The sequence below is a fragment of the Castor canadensis genome, chromosome 12 (genome assembly GCF_047511655.1).
Source record: "Castor canadensis chromosome 12, mCasCan1.hap1v2, whole genome shotgun sequence".
Taxonomy (NCBI): Eukaryota; Metazoa; Chordata; class Mammalia; order Rodentia; family Castoridae; genus Castor; species Castor canadensis.
This window is the reverse complement of record NC_133397.1, coordinates 20,302,581-20,324,141: the sequence shown is the minus strand read 5'-3', so window position 1 is coordinate 20,324,141 and position 21,561 is coordinate 20,302,581. Positions and strand designations below refer to the sequence as shown.

General features: G+C 34.6%; 1 protein-coding gene and 1 non-coding gene across 7 annotated transcripts in view; one reads left to right on the top strand and one right to left on the bottom strand.

Moving 5' to 3' along the window:
* The window catches only part of Atad2b (ATPase family AAA domain containing 2B), a 169,534-nt gene that overhangs the window by 40,296 nt on the left and 107,677 nt on the right, over positions 1 to 21,561 (top strand). For all 6 annotated transcript variants that reach the window (XR_012439623.1, XM_074049264.1, XM_020184846.2 and 3 more), the window contains 6 exons: positions 1,459 to 1,534; positions 7,058 to 7,156; positions 9,011 to 9,122; positions 11,769 to 11,884; positions 14,265 to 14,439; positions 20,913 to 21,001. Coding sequence is in view for 5 of the 6 variants with exons in the window: in XM_074049264.1 (XP_073905365.1) it covers positions 1,459 to 1,534; positions 7,058 to 7,156; positions 9,011 to 9,122; positions 11,769 to 11,884; positions 14,265 to 14,439; positions 20,913 to 21,001 (667 nt within the window). In the remaining variant the exon portion in view is untranslated. The remainder of the gene's footprint in view (positions 1 to 1,458; positions 1,535 to 7,057; positions 7,157 to 9,010; positions 9,123 to 11,768; positions 11,885 to 14,264; positions 14,440 to 20,912; positions 21,002 to 21,561) is intronic.
* Positions 12,612 to 12,719, bottom strand: LOC141415189 (U6 spliceosomal RNA). The gene has a single exon (XR_012440204.1). It is a non-coding gene; the product is annotated as a U6 spliceosomal RNA (small nuclear RNA).

The following is a 21,561-nucleotide window of genomic DNA, read 5'->3' as shown; positions in this document are numbered from 1 at the left end:
GAACCACTGGCACCTGGCTTCTATCCCTCCTTTTTATACCAGTGATTCATATATTTACTCCTGATGCTTTCTTTGTTCCTTTTCTTTTTGCTTTTCTTAATATGTATTTTCAAATAAACTGTCTTGAAATTTATACATTCTTTCTTTTTGATCTGTTCTGCCACTGTTCCCTCTATTGCATTTTTGAATTTATTCATTGTATTTTTCAGTTCTAGAAATTGACTTTTTACAAATTACTGCAATCCCCATGTTAAATCTTATTCTGGTCACTTACTGTTTTCCTCATTTGTTGAATCGTTTCTCTATATTTTTTTGAAATTCACTGAGCTCCTTTCAAACAACTTTGGATTCTTTAACAGGCAGTTCATTCATGTTTGTATCTTTAAGGTCAGTTACTTGTATCTTATTTTGTCCATTTTCTGAAGCTGTGTTTCTCTGATTTTTCTTGATTCTTGAGGTTTTGCAGTGTGCATTTTGAAGTAGGTACTTAATTCCAGTCTTCACAGTCTGTGTCTTGGCATATCTCTGAATTACAAGCTTGTCTAGAGATTCTGAACCTGTTGTCTAGTCTGGTCTCTAGCATGTGACTGCTGTAACTGATGCAGTGCTAGGAGGTATCTTAAACCTTAGACTATAAGCATAGTGTTGGTATAGAATACCATGGCTGCCTAGACTGGTAGAAGATGTGGTGCACCTGAGGCCCATGACGTCTAAGGTTCAGACTGCATTGGGGCATCTCTAAAACCTGTGGTTACTGAGGCTTTCCTATCATTTTGCCAGGCTGCTATAGTTTACTCACAGTGCTGTAGGCTGGACCTTGAGTTCATCTTGTGTGAATTCCTATACAAATTCACAGAGTAAGTCCATGTTTACTAGCCTGGAGTTGGTCTGGTGGGGGGAGGGGGGCGGTCTGCCTGATATGCTTTACTGTGGTGTGCCTAGTGTTAGGGATATAGGCAAAGCCTCATGCTTACTTCCGTCTCTTCCCTCCGAGTGAACTGTATTCTTTTTCTGTTGTGCTGTCCAGGGTTAGGGAAAGTGTTTTGTGAGTAATGTAAAAGCTTAACTCCTAACCTTCCCAATGAATATTTTCTTTTTATTATCCTATAAACAGGTACTGTGATGTCTAACCTGGTTTCCTTAGCTCCTGTGAAGGTGTTTTCATGTGTGGATAGTTGTTCCGATTATTGTTTCTGTGGGGTATGATTGCTGGTAGTGCTACTACGCTGTTTTGTACCCTTCTCACGGAGTCAAATATTAAGTGAATGTCTATTTAGAATGTTTATTTGTAGCTGAATTAACACAAAATATTTCATTTTTTTACACTTTGAGACAGAATTTGGAAGTTGAAAACACTTGATTAGGTTCTATTCAGAAAGTTAACAGAAGTGGTTAATGTTTTCTACATTAACTTATTTATTATTAGCTATCTCTCTTATCCTTTTTTTCCCCTTTTAGTACCAGCTCATCAGAAAAAGAGAGAAAACACACTGTTTGACATTCACAGATCTCCAGCAAGAAGAAGCCATATCAGGTAAGTTAGGTTTTTATTTTTTCTGTCTCTTCCTTCTTCCCTCTCTCCTTTCTTCTCCTTTTTCCTTCTGTCTCTTCTGTTTTTTCTTCCCTTTACTCTCTTGTTCTTTTTCTTTCCCTTGCTCTCTCCCTCCCTCCCTCTCTGCCCCTCCTTTTCTCATTTCCCTCTGTTCCATTTCTTTCATCAGGGTCTCCCTATGTAGCCCAGACTGGTCTCAAACTCATGATTCTCCTGCCTTAACCATGTGCTGGGATTATAGGAATGGACCACCGTGTTTGTGTTAGGGTTCTTTTGTTGTTTTGTTTGTTTTTGAGCATTAATAGAACAAGGAGGTTTCACGGAGATAATTCCATAGATGCATACAGTATACATTGGACACGTTTATCCCCTGTATAATATTCCCTTAGTCTCTTGCTCTTTTTCCCCCCTTAGTTGTTTTCATTATGCTGTCTTCCTATATATGTAATATACTTTGACCCTCTTTGCCCTACAGTGTCTTGTCCTTTGCCCTTCCCCCACCCACTAATCACTGCCCTGAAGATTCCCTTTACATTCATGTCCGTTATTACCATATTCTTGTCATTTTAGGTCTCTGTGCTGTGTATTAGTGAAAACATGCACTTTACATGATGATCTTTAATGCCATCCATTTCCAGCAAATGATATGGTTTCATTTGTCTTTGTGACTGAATAATACTCCATTGTTTACATATTTAACATTTTCTTTATCCATTCATCCATTGTTTGGCACCTAAGCTATTTCTACAGCTTGACTTCTATGAATAGTGCTGTGGTACACATGGGTATTCAGGTATCTCTTATTTGTTGATTTACACTCCTTTGGATACGTGCACAAGAGTTGTATAGCAGGGGCATAAGGTAGGTCTATTTTGAGATTTTCGATGAACCTCCATAGTGATTTCCATAGTGGTTGCTCTAGTTTACATTCCCACCAATGGTATCTGGGGATTCCCTTTGCCCTGCATCCTTACCGGCATTTGTCGTTTGTTTTCTTGATTACCATTCTGACTGGGGTATGATGGAATCTCAATGTAGTTTTGATTTACATTTTCTTTATGGCTAAGGTTATTGAAAATTTCTTCAGATATTTATTAACTATTTGTACTTCTGTTGAGAACTATCTGTTCAGTTCATTTGTCCAATAAATTTGATTATTTGTTCTTCTGCTGTTTAATTTTTTGAGCTCTGTATGTTCTGGGTATTAATCCTTTTGAACAGCTGGCAAAGATTTTCTCCCATTCTGTAAGTTGTCTTTTGATTCTGGTGATTGTTTCCTTTGGTGTGCAAGAACTTTTTAATTTCGTGCTATCCCACTTGTCAATTATTGTTCTTATTTCCTGGGCAATTGGAATCCTATTCAGAAAAATATATCAATGCCTATGTTTTCCAGTTTTTTTTTTCTGTAGTAGTTTCGGATCTTAATGTAAATCTTTGATCCGTTTTGAGTTGATTTTTTTTTTTTTCCATGGAATTAGGGTTTGAACTCAGGATTTTATGCTTGCAAAACAGGTACTCTACCAGGTTTGAATGATGCCTCTAGTCCATTTTGCTTGGTTATTTTGGAGATGGGGGTCTGTCAAACTGTTTGTCCTGGCTGGCCTCGAACCATGAACCTCTAGGTGGCCAGGATTACAGGCATGAGCTACTGATACTTGGCCACAGTGGATTCTTAGGTGAGCTTTTAATTTTGGAATAATTTTAGCTTTGCAGAAATGTTGCAGAGGTAGTATAGAGAGTTCCATTTACTTCTCCTCTAGTTTCCACTATTAGCATCTTATATTATCAGGCTACATTAGTGAAAACTCAGGACTGACATATATGTTACTGGTTTCCAGATATAACTTTATTTGGATTTCACCACATTTGCCATTAACATATTTTTTCTGCTACTAGAATCCAGTTGGGTAACACTTTGCATTTAGGTGTTATGTCTCTTTTGGTCTGTAATGGTTTTTTAGTCTTTCCAGACTTTGAATTTTTTCACATTAGAGGAATTCTGTCCATGTGTCTTATAAAATGGAGTGTATAGGTAATATTTTTATAACCTTGGTACTCTTGTCTAGTAAGTTTTTTCTCATGATTTGACTTGATTTGGGGATTTTTGGAAGATTACCAGGGAGGTGAATTGCTCTTCTCTTTCATCTTATCAAGGGTGTGTGATATCTAGGACATCACTGATAATTTTTAACTTTGATCAGTTGGGTTATGGTTGTGTTTACCAGGTTTCTCTTCTGTAATGTTATTCATCGTTACTAAATCTAGCATAACTTCAAGGGAGAGAGTTGGTACAGGAATTAAGCTGTGTTTCTTTTGTAAAGAAGTTGGCTCTTCTTCCCACTTAAAATTTTCATTAAATAATTTATATCAGTGTGGACACATGTTTATTTTATACTTTGGGTTATAATGGAATGCTAGCTTATTTTGTTGCTCAGTTATTTTTTTTTGGGGGGGTGCATTACTGGAGTTTGAACTCAGGGCCTCACGTTTGCTAGGCAGATGCTCTACCATTTGAGCCGCTCCATCAGTCGTTTTTGTGTTGGGTATTTTTGAGATAGGGTCTCTTGAACTGTTTGCTAGCTTCAAACCAAATCCTCCTTTTCTCTGCCTGTTGAGTAGCTAAGATTGTAGGTGTGAGCCACTAGTGGCTGATTTCTTAGATTGTTCTTCTTTGGCCATTTTTTTAGGTTGGTCCAGGTTGGTGTATGTGTAAGGTGTATGTAATGAGGTTTTGATTTGGGTCTGTTTGATGATTAATGATGTTGAGCATGTCTTCATGTGCTTATTGACCATTTTATACCTTCATTTGAGAAATGCTTATTCTTTTTTTGTGCCCATGTAAAAATTGGATTGTCTTTTTTCATTACTGAGTTATAAGTAGGAATTCTTTATAAATTCTAAATATAAGCACTTTGTTGAAGACATGATTTGTAAATATTTTGTCTCATTTTGTGGGCTGTCCTTTGAAAAAAGCACATTTTGTTCTTAATACCCCTGCTTTTTTTTGTTTGTTTTTTGGCTTGTGTTGTATCTAAAAATCCATTGCCAAATTCCAGGCTGTGAAGATTTACTCCTAAAGTTTCTTTAATAGTGAATAGTTTTAGAGCTCATGTTTTGCTTTTGATCCATGTTGAGTTAATTTTTGTATGTGTGACTCTTGGCCTTTTAAATACCTTTCTGAAAAGTTATGTAAACCATTCTTCTTTTCATGGTACTGTTGTTATACATATTATATCTAAAAATATTATAAACCTAGAAAAACGGTGTTAGAATTATTACTTTATATAATTTTATGGCTTTGAAAGTTGAGAGCAGAAAAGCAAGTCTGAGTTTAGTAATTTTTGTTATATTAATTTTTTAATTTATTGTTTTTGGTTTTTGATTTCCGCGCATTACCATGAGGATTAATTTCCTCAGACCAATAGAGCTTTTTTCCTACCCACCTTCTTTTATGCCATTATTGGCAAATTTATTGTATTTCTCCACATTATAGGCTCAAAGCACATTGGGAAGCATTAATATCTGATGCAGAATGGAATGAAAGGATTATATATTAGTAAAGAGGGTAATAGTAGTTAAGGATCTTGACAGTTGGAAATATTTGGGTCACTATTGACAATAATGGGCATTGAAGTGATTTCAGGATGCACAGATTATACTGCATCCTTGAAGGCTAATTTGAGTTGGAAGGAAATTAGTTGACAATGATTCTAGCTTGTATGGTTATATTTTCATCAGCATTCCATTTTTATTTTAATTAGCATAAGTTTTAAGTTTAACAGTAAAAATAGAAGAAAAGGGACAATGAATATCAGGATGGAAGATTAATTTTTTTTTTTTTTGGTGGCACTGGGGTTTGAACTCAGGGCCTCAATGCTTGCAAGGCAGGCACTTTACCACTTGAGTCACTCCACTAGCACTGGAATTTTAATAGTAAAGTAATAGGTCGTACAGTTGAGACTGGGTAGTACAGAAAACTGAGCTGAGATCGGAGTTGGTAGATATGAGTAAATGGGTGCTCAGGAATAGCAGATCTTAATAAAGCTGGAATAAAGAGTTGGATAGTTATATTCAGAAAGTAAGACATTAAATTTTAACATTGCAGAGAGCAGTTCATGGGATAACAAGATCCAAGATATGATGAGGTTCATTATTATTATTTTTTTAGTGAAATAACTGAGGTGGCTAAAATATTATAGGAGTGATAAGTGAAGCTTAGGTATGGTAGAGAAAAAGGATATAAAGTATATTTGTAGGGCATATGGATAGGACTCAATGGCAGTGATAATGTGGTTGGAGGAAAAGGGATTTAGGATGACTTTGAGGGGTTGTTTTTTGCAAATTACTAGTTGGTAGAATTGTTAACTAAAAATACAGTTTAAAAGAAATGGTTGAAAAATGTGATTTGGGCATGATGAACTCAATTTGTACATGCTGCAGGGGTTAATTTTTTTTTTTTTTTGTTGTTGTACTGGTTTTTGAACTCAGGATCTCATGCTTGCTAGGCAGGCACTCTACCAACCTGAGCCACTCTGCCAGCCCCAGATATTTTTTATTATAGTATTTTCTGGGTAGTTTAGAGATGTCATGAGTTACATGATTAATATTCATTAAGTATTATTTCTCCTTCTTGATGACTTTAGCCTGATATGCTACCTAATCATTCCATAGTACTTCTGATTTTAACTATTTCATTTTATTATTTGTTCATTCATTTATTTATTTTTTTTGAGATGGGATCTTGCTATGTTGCCCAGGCTGGTCTTGAACACCTGGGCTTAGATGATCCTCTCACCTCAATCTCCAAAGTAGCTGAGATTATAGGCATGTTCCACTACACTTGGCAAACTATTTTAATTCAGTTTTTTTTAAAAAATGTATTTGATAGGATTCAGACAGCATAGAAATTTCTTAAGTGGAGAGTGAAAACCTTTGTTTTCCTATAAATAGTGTTGTTATTTACTTTTTTAAATGTCTGGACCATTTCTCATTTTTGGGGGATGGGGAAATTTAAAAAAAAAAAAGAAATGAAGATGACATCCTTTTTCTTCTACGAGTCTGTTATTTATAACAATGACGTATACCCTCTAAATTTGGATGCAAATTAAATTTGTTGCTTGATTACCTTCCTGAACTATCCTATTTAAAAAATTGTAGCCTTCTTATCCTCTTCTTTTTATTCTTTTTCTCTATAGAATTTATTTACTTTTATTCTTTCTTAGATGTAACCTGTATGAGGGCAACAATATTAATAAACATTTACTAAGTGAATAAATGAATTTTCACTTGAGCCACCTGTAGATATGGTACTTACAATGTGCTTTAAAAAGCTATTTGCAGAAATAAAAAAATTTAAAGAACTATTTGCAGGCGATGGTTGTAGCTTAGTAGTGAAGTGGGGTGTTTAGCTTGCACAAGGCTCTGGATAGAAACCTAGCACCATAAAAAATGTTAAAAAGCTATTTGCTACTATAATGACTTTAAGATTTTTGCTTCTTTTAACAGAAGGAAGAAGCATGCCATTCATAGTAGTGACACAACTTCTTCTGATGAAGAACGCTTTGAAAGAAGGAAATCAAAGAGCATGGCAAGAGCAAGAAACAGGTTAGAGAATTTTTAGTGCTTTTTTTCATGGCATATAAAAAGGAAGAACAGTTTTTTTGTTTTTTTTTTTTTAAATAGTTTCTTGTCTGTACTAACATAGATGTTCAACATATTTTTGACCTGAGCAACTCACTGGTTTTGTTTCTACTTTATAATTCTTACAGTGGAAATCTAACATTGGGAGAATATCACCTGAATTAGTCTATGTGTACTTAAGATCAAGAAAAGTGGTTGAGGTAAAGGAAGGAGAGCCAAGGGCATGAGACCAGCCTGAGTGGCAGCATCCATCTTCCCTTTGATCCACATGCATTTATTGAAGGTGGTTTTGTATACTTACAATGAGTATAGCACTCGGAGTGAGACTTGATTTCTGATACAGTTATCTCAGGAGCCTTTGGAATATTCTTGGGAAAACTTTGTTTTGTTTTTGTTGTTGGCTCCCTCTTGTGATGTTTGTTTGATTAGGGTAGTTGACTGATTATAATTGGCTTATCATTAAAATTTCAACAAATTTTTATTGAGGGAGAGGTTCTATATTTGTCCAGTAAATAATTAAAATGTTAAAGAATTTATTTTTAAAAAATTGAGTTAATTATCTTATTTGCATGTATAATGAAAGCAAACACTATTTAGTAAATTTATGTTTTGCAAAGTACTTTTGTAGTTGGGCCATATATATCTATTATAGAAATACCAAGTTTTTAGTTAGCAGGTCTTGAAATCAAATTGGATTGCTATAGATTGTATGCTTAAAAAGAATCTTCTGGATGATTGAAAGAAGATGTAAGAAAAATATGTAAGTTTGTTCATTCATTCATTTTAGACTGGGGCTCTCTGTATTGCTCAGGTTGGCTTCAACTCCTTCAAGATTTTTCTGTCTCACTCTTCTGAGTTTTGGGATTGTAGGTACACACCTGTACCTGGCTAAAATCTAAATTTAAATAAAAGACTTTAAAGCCTATTTATTCAATTCTGATAATTTACTTTGTGAGTTCTTTTTTTTTTTTTCTTTCTTTCTTTCTATTATTTTGGGGTGCCGGGGATCAAGAACAGGGCCTTTCACATTCTAGATAGGTACTCTGCTACTCAGCTCCATCCCTAGCTCAGGATAATCTAATTGGAGAATATATATTTAAGGTAAATTAGGATTCAGAAATGTCTGTGAAGTGATACTCATCACAGAAGGTATACTTTTTTTTGAGCTGTTTATGTCATATTAGGGTGTTTACCTGAACTAACTTATATCTCAGTACTTTAATGAAATACTTAGTCTATGTAATTTGTAAAGAAAAGGACTTTATTTAACTCATAGTTTTGGAGGCTAAGAATTCAAAAACCATGCTGGCTATGGCGATGACCCCCTTGGCTTCATCACATCATGGTAGATGTCATCATGGTGGGAGAATTTGTAAGAGAGGGAGTTTACATGGTGAGACAGCAAGCTAGAGATTGAGACTGAGTACTCACTAGGGCCTAATATGCACTACATTGATCTCTTGTGAGGACGTGTCCTCAATGACCAAAGGACCCCTGGCCTGGCTCTACCTTTCAAAAGTTTCAGTATTCACATCGCCATGGTGAGGACCACATGGATCCACATTTTCCAAAATTGGAGTACATTGAGCTCTTTGGGAAAATAGATTAATGAGTCTATTTGCTTTATCTAGTGAATAACTTTATTTTTGGTCACTTGAAAAAAATTCAGGAAAAGCAGTTCAAAATATGAAACCCTTTGATGTTATTTTCTGGTTTATGAGGAATGGAAAAAGATGAAAATATTCAAGATTTCAACTTTTTTTGATATTGAATTGCGAAACTTATAATTCTGTTAACTTGGGTTTTTATAAATTTCAGATGTTTGCCTATGAACTTCAGAACAGAGGACTTAGCTAGTGGTATTCTCCGAGAGCGGGTGAAAGTAGGTGCAAGCCTGGCTGATGTTGATCCAATGAACATTGATAAAACAGTAAGTTGTATAAATGTTTTTCTAGGAATAGTTTTTTTTTTTAAAAGTTTTTCCTTATTTGTAAAGCAACACATGAAAGAGAAACATCATATATGAGAGAATTGAGGATTGAAATCAAATGTGACAGAATTTAGTAAATTAATTTCTTTTGGAGCATGACAGAGAAACAAGTTGAGGTTATTATCTAGGTTTCTAGCTTAAGTGAACAGGTAGACTGGATTATAATGGATGACTGTATTATCTGAGTAGAGTACATAGAGGAGGAAGTAAAATGGGAAGATAGTTATATCAGTTGGAGGAATGTTATAGGTATCTGTGACATACTACAAATAGAAGTAATTTGTTGACAGTTGATTATTTAGGTTTGGCCTAGAAATTTAGGTAGGGATCATCAATAAAAATATTGTTGAAGTCACTGTGGAAAATGTACACAGGGAGAGTATGTGGCATGAAAAGAGACAGAAGATTCAGAGGAAATGTTAGATTATTTCTCCCTTTTAGTAGTTAGTAGTTTGCTGGAAAAATTTGGAGTAAGATTACTGCATAACCAAGAATTTATCTGATATATTTTTTTTATTTGTCTGTATCTCTATGCAACATAATTTAACTAATTCTCATGAGAATCAGAGGAAGTTATTATATTTGAAAATGAAATCTTAATTATCTCCAAATTCCAAGAATAAAGTATCTTATTTATTAATGAGGACCTAAGGAATATTCAGAGTATTAAATATTTCCTGAATCCCTAAAAAATAGTACATTTTCTGAGAGGATCTTAACTTAATGATCTTTGTTTATTTGGTTTACTAGTACCTTGCTCTCTTTAGTTTACTAGTTTTAGATGTTTTTCACAGTGAATTACAGTAGCATATTTCCTTAAAATTTGATAACATAAAGAAAATTCAGCTTCTCTAAGAAAGTTTCTGTTTAACCTGTTTTAACATTTCTAGTTTTCTTGAGTTTCTTCTTGTCATAATAATATATACATTGTTAAATATTTTCAAGTGCCATAATAGAGTAAAGAAACAAGGAAAGAGAGCTGTCATAACTAACTGTCAGAAGTAATCACTACAAACATTTTGGTAAAATTTCTTTTAAGCATTTTTTCCTATATGGTTTTTTCTTCACAGTCTTTTTACTTTTTAAACTATTACGAGTCAATGAGTGTCAGGGAACTTTCTCTTTTTTTTTGTTTTTTTTTTGGCTGTACTGGGGTTTGAGCACAGGGCCTCAGGCTTGCTAGGCAGGCGCTCTACCACTTGAGCCACTTCACCAGCCCTGTTTTATGTTGAGTATTTTTGAGATAGGGTCTCTAGAACTGTTTGCTGGCTTAGAACTGAGATCCTCCTGATCTCTGCCTCCGAGCTGGGATTATAGGTGTGAGCCACTGCCCCCGCTGCCCCCTCCATCCCCTTAGAGAAATTAAATTAGAGAGTAAGATTTTGTCAGATTAGGTTAAGCTATGGAGAGCCAGAAACTAAGGTAGTGGCTAAGTGGTTTTCTTGCTCCATCCCTGAACTGATTTTTGCTCTAGGGCTGCTGAGAATGCATGAGACACATTTTTTTTTTTTCTGAGGCGAATACTTGAATAAAATATTTTTATTATCATACAGAGTTGGAATCCTAGGAAGTATGAACAACAGTGTAGACCTTCAGCGTGTTTAGCCCTTCAGAGATTTCAAACATTAGCAGTAGCGCCCAGATGGCTATTTGTCTGCTACTTTATGTCTGTATCTCCCACATTTAAAACAATACACATCAGATTGTATAATCATGAATTTTGTTGATGTTTATCCAACTCTTATTAGCACATGTTAGTGGTTCGGGGATTTCATTGTGACATTTCTGTATGTACTTACAATGTATCTTAATTTGATTTACCCCCTCCATCATTTTCCCTCATTCCTCTTCCCGCCTTTTTAGAACAATTTCAAGAGGTTTCATCATTCAGTTTTCTTTACCTTCTATGTTTAACCTCCCTCATCCACTGGTACCCTCTCCCAGACAAGATCTGTTTTACCTTCCTGTCCTTTATTTCTTTTAAGTGTATATTGATTGTTCAAGGGAGTTTCACTTAGGTATTTTAACACAGATACATGATATTTTTAAAGGCATTGAAATTGTTAAGAATATAACATCTCTTATAAACACTTAATTAAAGTTTTCAGTTGGACATTAATCTTGTTGCTGAGTTATTCGACTTTATTTTTATTATTAGAATACTGTAGTTGTACAGGAGGATAATTACTACGTTTACCTATGTGCTTACAATATGCCTTAATTAGATTCACCCCCTCATCTTTCTCCTCCCTCTCCTTTGCCCTTCTTGCAACAATTTCATCAGGTTTCATTATTCTATTTTTATATATTAATACATAATACATCCACTCTATTCCCTCTCCTTCACCCATTCCTTATTGCCCCTCCCCCCAACTAGATTAAAGAATGGCAGCTTTTTTTTCCCGAACTGAATATAAACTTTGGGTTTTACTGTTGACTTTCATTTTCTGCAATTATTTGTATGTAGTTATGTTTGAAAGTTCCTGTTAAAGGCATGTATTTCTGAGTCCTAAAACTCAGAAATATAAAAAATTGTATAAAACACACAAATTATTTTATATTAAAGTTTTCGCCTTTTTTTCCAAGGTGCGGTTTGATAGCATAGGTGGACTGAGCCACCATATTCATGCACTAAAGGAGATGGTAGTATTCCCACTTTTATATCCGGAAATTTTTGAAAAATTTAAAATTCAGCCTCCAAGGTATGTTAAGTCTTAGATATTTATACCATACTATTGTTAGCTTATCAGATTTCAATGAATTGGTTAATTTTTATAAAAATATTTCCTATGTATTTATTTGACATGTTCTAGCAATGCCAGTTAACATTGAAATTTTAATATTTAGTGCTTAGAGTCATAATTTCCATTGAGACCTTCCACCATCCCTTTTTGGTGTTGGGTATTTTCAAGATAGGGTAAACTGTTTGCCTGGGTTAGCTTTGAGTCATGATCCTCCTGACCTCTGTCTCCTGAGTAGGTAGAACTACAGGCGTGAACCATTGGTGCCCATTCCTAAAATTCTTTAAGCAGATCCTGAATGTACAACTGAATTGCCCAAATGTATTTTTCTGAAACTGGGTTCTTAATAGCATTGAGTTTGATGCTGTATGTTTTTTTTTTTTTTTTGTTTTGTTTTGGAAGCACAATTTAATTGGAATGTTTCATTGACTTGATGATGGGGTATTTCTGAAAAAGGGCAAGCTTGATAATTTATTTTTATGATCAGAGTGTATTTGATCATGAGGTGGTTAGTTAGTGGACGATGAGAAAAGACAAAAAGTTATGAAGGGAGATTGGATGGAATAAAATATTCTGAAGGTAAACAAAATGACTGTTAGATTTAAACTGATAGATGTTTTCATTGAGGAGGTATTTTGCCAGGTTCTGATTTATTTTCCCTATATTTAGGAATATAGAAAAAAATTTTTTTGATAAGGAATGCTTCACTAATTTGCATATCACCCTTGTGCAGAGTCCTTGTTAATCTTCTCTGTATTGTTCCAGTTTTTAGTATATGTGCTTCAGAAGTGAGCACAGGGATATGGAAAGTTTTATTAAAGAATCATCTTATGTCTGTGGATTAAAAAGTTGGCCTAAAATTCTATACTGGCTTTAAAAAACCAAAAGAGCATCTTCCTTATCTTTTATATAATTTAACTTGAATTATAAAAGTCATTCTTACCTTTTCAAAGCTATTAAATTAGTGTAGCCTTGGGGGAAACAAACAGAACAGAGAGTTATGAGTAGGAAGTGTTTCATAACATCCCCTACCTAGCTCATAGTGGTACGTACCTATAATCCCAGCACTCAGGAGGCTGAGGCAAAGAGAATGGTGAAGTTGAGGTCAGCCTGGGCTACATAATGAGACTGCTTCTCAAAAAAATTTTTTTCCCCCACTTCCAAGATAATTCTGTTCCTTAGTGCTGAACAATTTTATGTATTCTTTGCAAGTTTCTTTTATACATATATTAATTTATATTTTGCCTGTATTTTGTAGTATAGACATTGAATATAAGTTACTCAGTAATACTCCTGTGTAAATTCCAAATACCTAGAAGAAAACTGTATCTGGAGTAGAAGAATAATGTATTACTCCTTTTTGACACATACTAGTATTTTATAAACATAGCAGTATATTTAACTTTCCCTAACTAGCACTTATTTTTTCAAATTTTCATAATTAGAAATCATGCTCTCCTAGCTAGTTGGGAGGTATAAATTAGGAAAATTGTGCTTGTCCAGCCCTGGCAAAAAATTGGCCAGACCCCATCTTACCAATAAAAAGCTGGGCACCATGGTGCATGCCCAGCATTCCAGCTACTTGGGAATTGTACATAGAAGGATCATGGTCCAGGCTGGCCCTGGCATAAACATGAGATCCTATTCGAAAAATAAGGAAAGCAAATAGGACTGGGGATGTGTGGCTCAGGTGGTTGAGTACCTTGCAAGAGCAAGACCCTGAGTTTAGTACTATGGGAGTAGAGGGGGAAAAAAAAATCATGCTCTATTGAATATTTATTTAAATCTATCTTCATAAATTTCTTTTTGAGTATTTCTTTTTGTAAAAGAAATGGAATTTTGTTATGTTATCTAGGTTGGCCTCAAACTCCTGGGTTGAAGCTGATCTGCTACATCAGCCTCACAATTATCAGGGTCTACAGGCATGAGGCACCGAGTCTAGCTTTGAGTATTTATGTTTTTATATATTCTAAGATGGGAAATGTTCTGGGTCATTTGGAAACATTAAAAATTTTGGTATATCTTGCCAAATTTATCTCTTTCTCTCTCCTTTTTTTTTTTTTTTTTTTTTTTTGCAGTAGGTACTGGGTTTGAACTCCTCATGCTTGCAATTCTCTCACATGAGCTATGCTCTCGCACCAGTCCTAAACCTTGGTGCTTTAAGGACTCAGAAAAGTGAAACTTTTTTTTATATACTGGAAAAAGCTTTATTAATGCTTGTAATTGATATCAGTGCTAATCATTTAAAAATACATTAATCCAAAATTATACATGGAGGAGGGAATGCTCTTTATATTGATTACGGTGATAATATTTGCTTTTTTATTCTTTATTTCTCTAGAGGCTGTTTGTTTTATGGTCCTCCTGGCACTGGTAAAACCTTGGTTGCCAGAGCATTAGCTAATGAATGCAGTCAAGGAGATAAAAAGGTGGCTTTTTTTATGCGAAAAGGAGCAGATTGTTTAAGCAAGTGGGTTGGTGAGTCTGAAAGGCAACTTAGGCTTCTTTTTGATCAGGTAAGTGAATTTAGCTAGTTCAAGGGTATCTTTTTAGAATATTTATTATATTTTGTTTGAAAGTAGTTATAAGGAGGCATATGTTCTAATCAGTATGTGAAATTCAAGATTTATCAGAAATTGTATGCCTTAAAGGTATAGTTATTCCTTGTCTCTGGGGATTGGTTCTAGCACTTTGAGGATACCAAAATCTGAAAATGATTCAAGTCCTGTATTTAAAATAATGTAGTATTTCTATATAGCCATTAACATTCTTCTGTATGGTTTAAATAATCCCTAGATTATTTAAAATACTTAATACAATGTAAATGCTCTGTAAATAGTTGCGATCTTGTTTCAGGAATAATGATAGTGAAAAAAGTCTTGTATGTTCAGTACAGGTGCAATTTATTATTGAATTTTTTTGCAATTGGTTGAATCCTTGTGTACAGAATCTGTGGATTTGGAAGACTGTATTTAATAGCAGTTTTTCTAGTACTTTTGAATGTTTATGATGATTCATAAATATTTATGGAGGTGCCTGCCACACATATGGTACCATGTTATAACATAATTGTTAGATTGTGATATAATTGAGAAAATGGTACAGGTATCAAATGTTAAACATTTGTGGAAAGAATCTTACAAAGCAGTATGTTATTTATTTTCATGAATTGTATGTTTGTTTTCTGTCATTATGACAAAATACTTGAGATGACTAACAAAGAGAATAGGTTTATTTTGACTCAGTTTTTTTGGAGTTTCCAGTCCATGATTGATTGGTTCTTTTACTTTGGGCCTGTGGCAATTTAACATCATGGAAGGAGCATGTGGCAACCAGGAAGGAAAAAAATGACAGGGAAAGAAGCTAGGGTCCCACAGTCCCTTTCAAGGGCATACCCCTAGTCATCTGAGAATCTCCCATGGGATCCAATTTCCTAAAAATTCTATTACCTAATTTAATCACAACCCTGGGGTACTAAGCTTTTAAGAAATGGATCTTTGTGGACACCCAAGTCGTACCAAGTTGTAAATATGTTGCTGGTACAATTCAGAAGTAAATGAATGCTAAAAAAGGTACAGTGAGATGAGAGAATTTTGTTCAGACCATCTTAAAAATAATTATCTTAAAAATATTATCTTCTAAAACCGAGTATAGTGGTATACACCAGTAGTCCTAGCTGTTTGGAAGGCTGAGGTCGGAGGATCACTTGAGCCCAGGATTCAAGAGTAGCCTGTCAACAGATTAAGACCCCCATCTTCAGAACAAAAGCAAAAAATAAAAGTTATTTTCCTATATTTTATAGAAAGTAGTTCTAATACAAATTTTAAATTCACTTGAGATTGTTTGAGTTAGTGAATGAAATCTGTTATATTTGGCAGTTGAATTTATATTTGATTATGTCTGAGGAACTAACTATTAAATAATAATTGCTTTTAAGCATTTATTGAGTACTCATTACTGAGTTGATATGTATGAAAGTGGTAAAGCACTTCAAATATTACTTAAAAGCTATTACTATTGTAAAAACTGCATAGATATGATTTTTACCTTCATTATGTTTATTGTCCAGTGAGAAATCCAACATGCAGTCTGAATACTTGAGACTATGATAATTGAAAAATATAAATATAAATACACAATAACATTAATATAGGAGAAAATGTCTTGGGAATGCTGGCATATTGTCCATTGAGCTCATTAAAATCTGTTGATAATTCAGTCTCTGTGTCATGGATAGGAGTGTATCGTAGTTTGATTCAAGACCACGACCCTGGGCTGGTAGAGTGCTTGCCTAGCAAGTGCAAGGCCTGTGGTTCAAATTTCAGTAACACCGAAAAAAAAAAAGACCATGACCCTACTTTAATTCTTATTTATTGCTTATAGTAATGACTTTTTTTTTTAAATGAAAGAGGCAAATCTTACATACTTATATGGAAATTAATTGAGTCATGTAGTTATATAGATGCACCTTAAACCCTGAAAAGAACAGCTGGGTGCCGATGGCTCACGCTTGTAATCCTAGCAGAGATCAGGAGAATTGTGATTTGAAATCAGCCCAGGCAAATAGTGTGAGAGCCCATATCACAAAAAAAACCAACACAAAAAAGGGCTGGTGTAGTGGCTCAAGTGGTCGAATGCCTGCCTAGCAAGAGTGAAGCCCTGAGTTCAAGCCCCAGTATCAAAACCAAAAAAAAAAAAGCAACAAGCTAAACCCCAAATTTCTAAATTAGTGGGTATAATGGGTGGAAGTAATAATAAAGGTCAGGACAGAAACTGATAAAATGGAGACTTAAAAAAAAAAATACAAAGAATCAATGAAACAAAGAGTTGAAAAAATAAGATTGACAAACCCTTATCTAAACTAACCGAAAGGAAGAGGGAAAAGGCCCAGAATAATAAAATTAGAGATAAAAACGGGGATATCTTAATAAATCCCAATGACATTCAGAGGATCTTTAGGGAATACTCTGAAAACTTACATTCTAATACGCTAGAAAATCTAGAAGGAATGGACAAATTCCTACTTGCATGTGACCTACCTGAATTGTACCAAGAAGATGTAAACAAATACAACAAGCAGTGAGCTTGAAGTAGTAAAGTGTCTCACCAATCAGAGCCCAGAGTAGGACAGAATTCCACCATTTAGGGAAGAACTAACACCATTGCTCCTCAACTATTCCTTAAAAAGAAAGGGAAGGAATGTTACCAAACACATTCTGTAAGACCAGTATTACCCTGATAAGAAACCAGATAAAGATACAACAACATCAAAAAAAGAAAATTATAGACTAGTTTCCTTGATGAACATAGATGCAACAATTCTCAATAAAATACTTATAAACTGGATTCAGCAACACACTAAAAGTGTCATGCACCATAATCAAGTTGTTCTTATTCCATTGCATTTGGTTCAACGTATGCAAATCAATAAACATAATACGGCAGATAAACAGAATAAAGGACATTGGTCACATGATTATCTCCATAGATTAAGAAAAAGCCTTTCACAAAATTCAACATCCCTTCATGATAAAAGCTGTGAAAAACTAGGAATAGAGGGAATGTACTTCAACATAATAAAGGCTATATATGCCAAACCAGTAGCCAACATCATACTAAATAGGGAAAAACTGAAACTATTTATTGACAAGGGTGTCCAGTCTCTCCACTCTTATAAAATATAGTCCTTATATTCATAGCCAGAGCAATAAGGTAAGAGAAGGAAGTTAAAAGGGAACAAATAGAAGTAGAAAAGATACTTATTTTTGCAGATATGATCCTTAAAATACTCTACCCAAAAAAATCCTTAGATTTGATAATCACTTTTGGCAAAGTAACAGGATACAAAAATCAACATAAAAAAATCAGTAGCTTTTGTACCTACCAGCATTGAACAGGCTGAGAAAGAAAGCTGGAAATTAACCCCATTCACACTAGCCTTAAAGAAAAAAGTACTCAGAAATAAAACCTATCTAAGGAGTTGAAAGACCTTTACGATGAAAATTATAAAACATTGAATAGGTGCATGTGATGACTGAAGTCTACAAAACTAGCTACTTATAGATGGAGATTAGGAGAATTGTGGTTTGAGGCCAGCCAGGGCAAAAAAAGTTCAAGAGATTCCCATTGCAACAAATGGCTAAGAATAGTAGCATGCATTTGTCATTCCAACTATGCAGGAAAGCACAAATAGGAAGATCAAGGTCCATGCTAACTCAGGCATAAAGGTGAGACCCTGTCTCTAATAACCAACACAGAAAGGGCTGGTGGAGTGGCTCAAATGATATCATGCCTGTCTAGACAGAGTGAAGCCCTGACTTTAACCAAAAAAAAAAAAACCTTGCTAAAAAACAAAGAAAACAAACATTCAATAAAGAAGTTGAAACAGACACTAGAAGATGGAAAGACCTTCCCTGTTTATGGATTGGCAGAATTAATATTGCCAAAATAGCTACGCTACTGAAAGCAATCTACATATTCCATGCAGTCTCCATCAAAATCCCAGTGTCATTATTCACAAGAAAAGAAAAATCAAATGCAGAAACTCAAACAGCAAGGATCAGAGACATTGTATTTGTAGAGAAGAGAAAGGGGACCTGGAAACTGGTAGTCCCCTGAGTTGGGTTGGACAGCAGGTTTTATGTTTTTTGATTGCCAGTGGGGGGAGTATGTTTCAGGGCAAAGATTTTGGCACAAATCGGTGTTTCTTGGGAAGGAGAGGGGGTGTTTGTCCTTGGCTAATCCCCATCTTTGGGGAACATGTGGACCTCCTGCAGTCTGTCTTTCAATCTCTAAAAAAAACCCAAAAAACCCATCACAAAAAAGGGCTGGTGGAGTGGCTCAAGCTGTGCTGTAGGCCCTGAGTTCAAACCCCTATACTGCCAAAAAGAAAAAAAAAAAAAGAATATTCAATCTTAAAATTCACGTACATAAAAGACTCTGAATAGCCAAAGCACTTCTGAGCAAAAAAGAGCAATGCCGATTGTACCACAATGCTGATTTCAAATTATACCACAGAGCCATAGTAACAAAAACATCATGATCCTGGCATAAAAACAGACATGTAGATCAATGGAATAGAAGACCCAGAAAGAAACTTAAACCTCCATAGCCATCTAATTTTTGACAGAAGAGCTAAAAACATACGTTGGAGTAAAGACAGCCGCTTCAACAAATGGTGTTGAAAAAACTGGATATCCATCTGTAGAAGATTGACACTACCCGATGCCTGTCAGCCTGTTCAAAAGTTAGTTCGGAATGGATCAAATATCTTAATGTAAGACCCAAAACTTTGAAACTACCACAGGAAAATGTAAGGAAAACGCTTGAAGATGTAGGCACAGGTGGTGACTTTCTGAATAGAATTCTAGTTGCTCAGGAAATAGGAACAAGTTTTGACAATTGGGCTTTTGTCAAGTTAAAAAGCATCTGCATATCAAAGAAAACCATTGCCAGAATCAAGAGACAGCCCACAGAATGTGAGAAAATCTTTGCAAGCTATTCATCAAAGGATTAATATCCAGAATATATAAAGAGCTCAAAAAATCAAACACCAAAAGAATTTATAATACAATTAATAAATGGTAAATATATGGACAGTTCTCAGAAGAAGTACAAATGACAAGTAAATACATGAAAAGTTGATCATCATATTTAGCCATAAGGTAAAGGCAAAACAAAACTTTGCTGAGATTTCATCTCATCCCAGGCAGAATGGCCATTATCAAGAAAACAGACTACAATAAATCCTGGTGAGAATGCAGGAAAAGAAACCCTTATATACTTGGTGGGAATGTAAATTAGTGCAGCCATTTTGGAAATCAGTATTGATGTTCCTAAAAAAAACTAAACCTGTACATCGTGTTTATTGTAGCACTGTTCACAGTAACCAAGCTATGCAATCAGCCTAGGTGCCCAACACCTGGTGAATGGATAAAGAAAATATGTATATATGTACAATGGAGTATTTTTCAGCCATAAAGAATAATGAAATGTCATTTGCAGAAAAATTGGTGGAACCAGAGATACCATGTGAAGCAAGATAAATTATGCTTAGAAGAACAAATACTCTGTTTTCTTTCATTGTGGAATCTAAAACTCAAGAAAAAAAAAGGACATGATTGTTAAAGGGAGACTGATAGAGAAGGAGAGGGTGATGGGGGAATGGTGAATATGATGGAAGTACATTATATATATTTGTATGAAAATTGTATCATGAAATCCACTAAAATTCTTAAGAAAGGAGGGGATAAAAATAGTAACAAATGGGTGAGTTTGATCCAAATACATTATACACATGTATGGAAAAATCACAATGAAAGTCCTTTGTACAATGAATACACACAAACTAAAAGAAATGACTTAGCCTGGTGCAGGTGGCTCACGCCTGTAATCTTACCTACTTGGGAGGCTGAGATTGGGAGGATTGAGGTTTGAGACCAGTCTAGGCAAATAGTTTGTGAGACCCTATGTCCAAAATAACCAAGGCAAAAAGGCCTGGAGGTGTGGCTCAAGCTGTAGACTGTCTGCTTTACAAGGATAAAACCCTTAGTTCAAACCCCATTCCCACCAAAGTGGGGAAAAAAAAAAAAAAAACTCGACATATAGTTATATTAAAAAAAAATTTTAGGTCATTGAGAAAGTGCATGCTTAGCATTTATGAGGCCCTGCATTCCATCTCTCATTACAAGAAACAAATAATTTAAAAAGCTACTATATGGTAAAAGGAATGTATATAGTGTGCTATCTACTGCATTCAAATACTTTTCATTTATGTGTTTAATTATATATATAGAAGAATAAGCAAACTAAAAACAGTAGTCTCTTACTGAGATGAGACCTTGTAGTTGGCCTTGGTGGTGAGGAGATTCCTTTTTACTCTTTTGTACCTGCTGTATGTTCTAACATTTGCTAATACTACCTATTAAGAAAATATAACTAAGTTAAAAAGTGAGTATTAATACAATAATATTTATTTTATCTTTACTAGGCATATTTGATGAGACCTTCTATAATATTTTTTGATGAAATAGATGGATTAGCTCCAGTTCGCTCTAGTAGACAAGATCAGATACACAGGTAATTTTTTTCATCTGACTATGTCGACTTCTTTTCAGTCATTGAGTTAGTATTTAACCTTAGTTCTTGATTAAGTTCTAAGAGGCTTAGAAAGAATTTGAAAATATGTCCTATTTCCTTGAGAAACATTTCTTTCATTAAAAAGCACAGGAGTCAGCAGATCACATCCTGTAAATCAAATCTAGTCCTCTAGCTTTTCTGTAAATGAAATTGTATTAGAACACAGCGACATTCATTCCTTAAGCATTGTGAATGGGTGCTTTTGAATTATGAGAGCAGAGTTGAGTAGTAGTGACAGAGAGACTATGCATTGGAAAGCTTAAAACATTTACTATCTGGCCCTTTTCGGAAAAAGTTGCATAATTCTGAATTTCCATAATGCTTTGAAATTTTTCTATACCAATACACTTATGTTTTGCTCATTTTCATTTCTCAATAATAGTCCTTGGTATGTTTGCTGTGTCTTGATTTATTTATCTGATGAAGGATTAGATTGCTTTTATTTTTGGCTGTTATGATAATTCTACCATGAATATTTGTGTATGTGTTTTTGTGTGAAC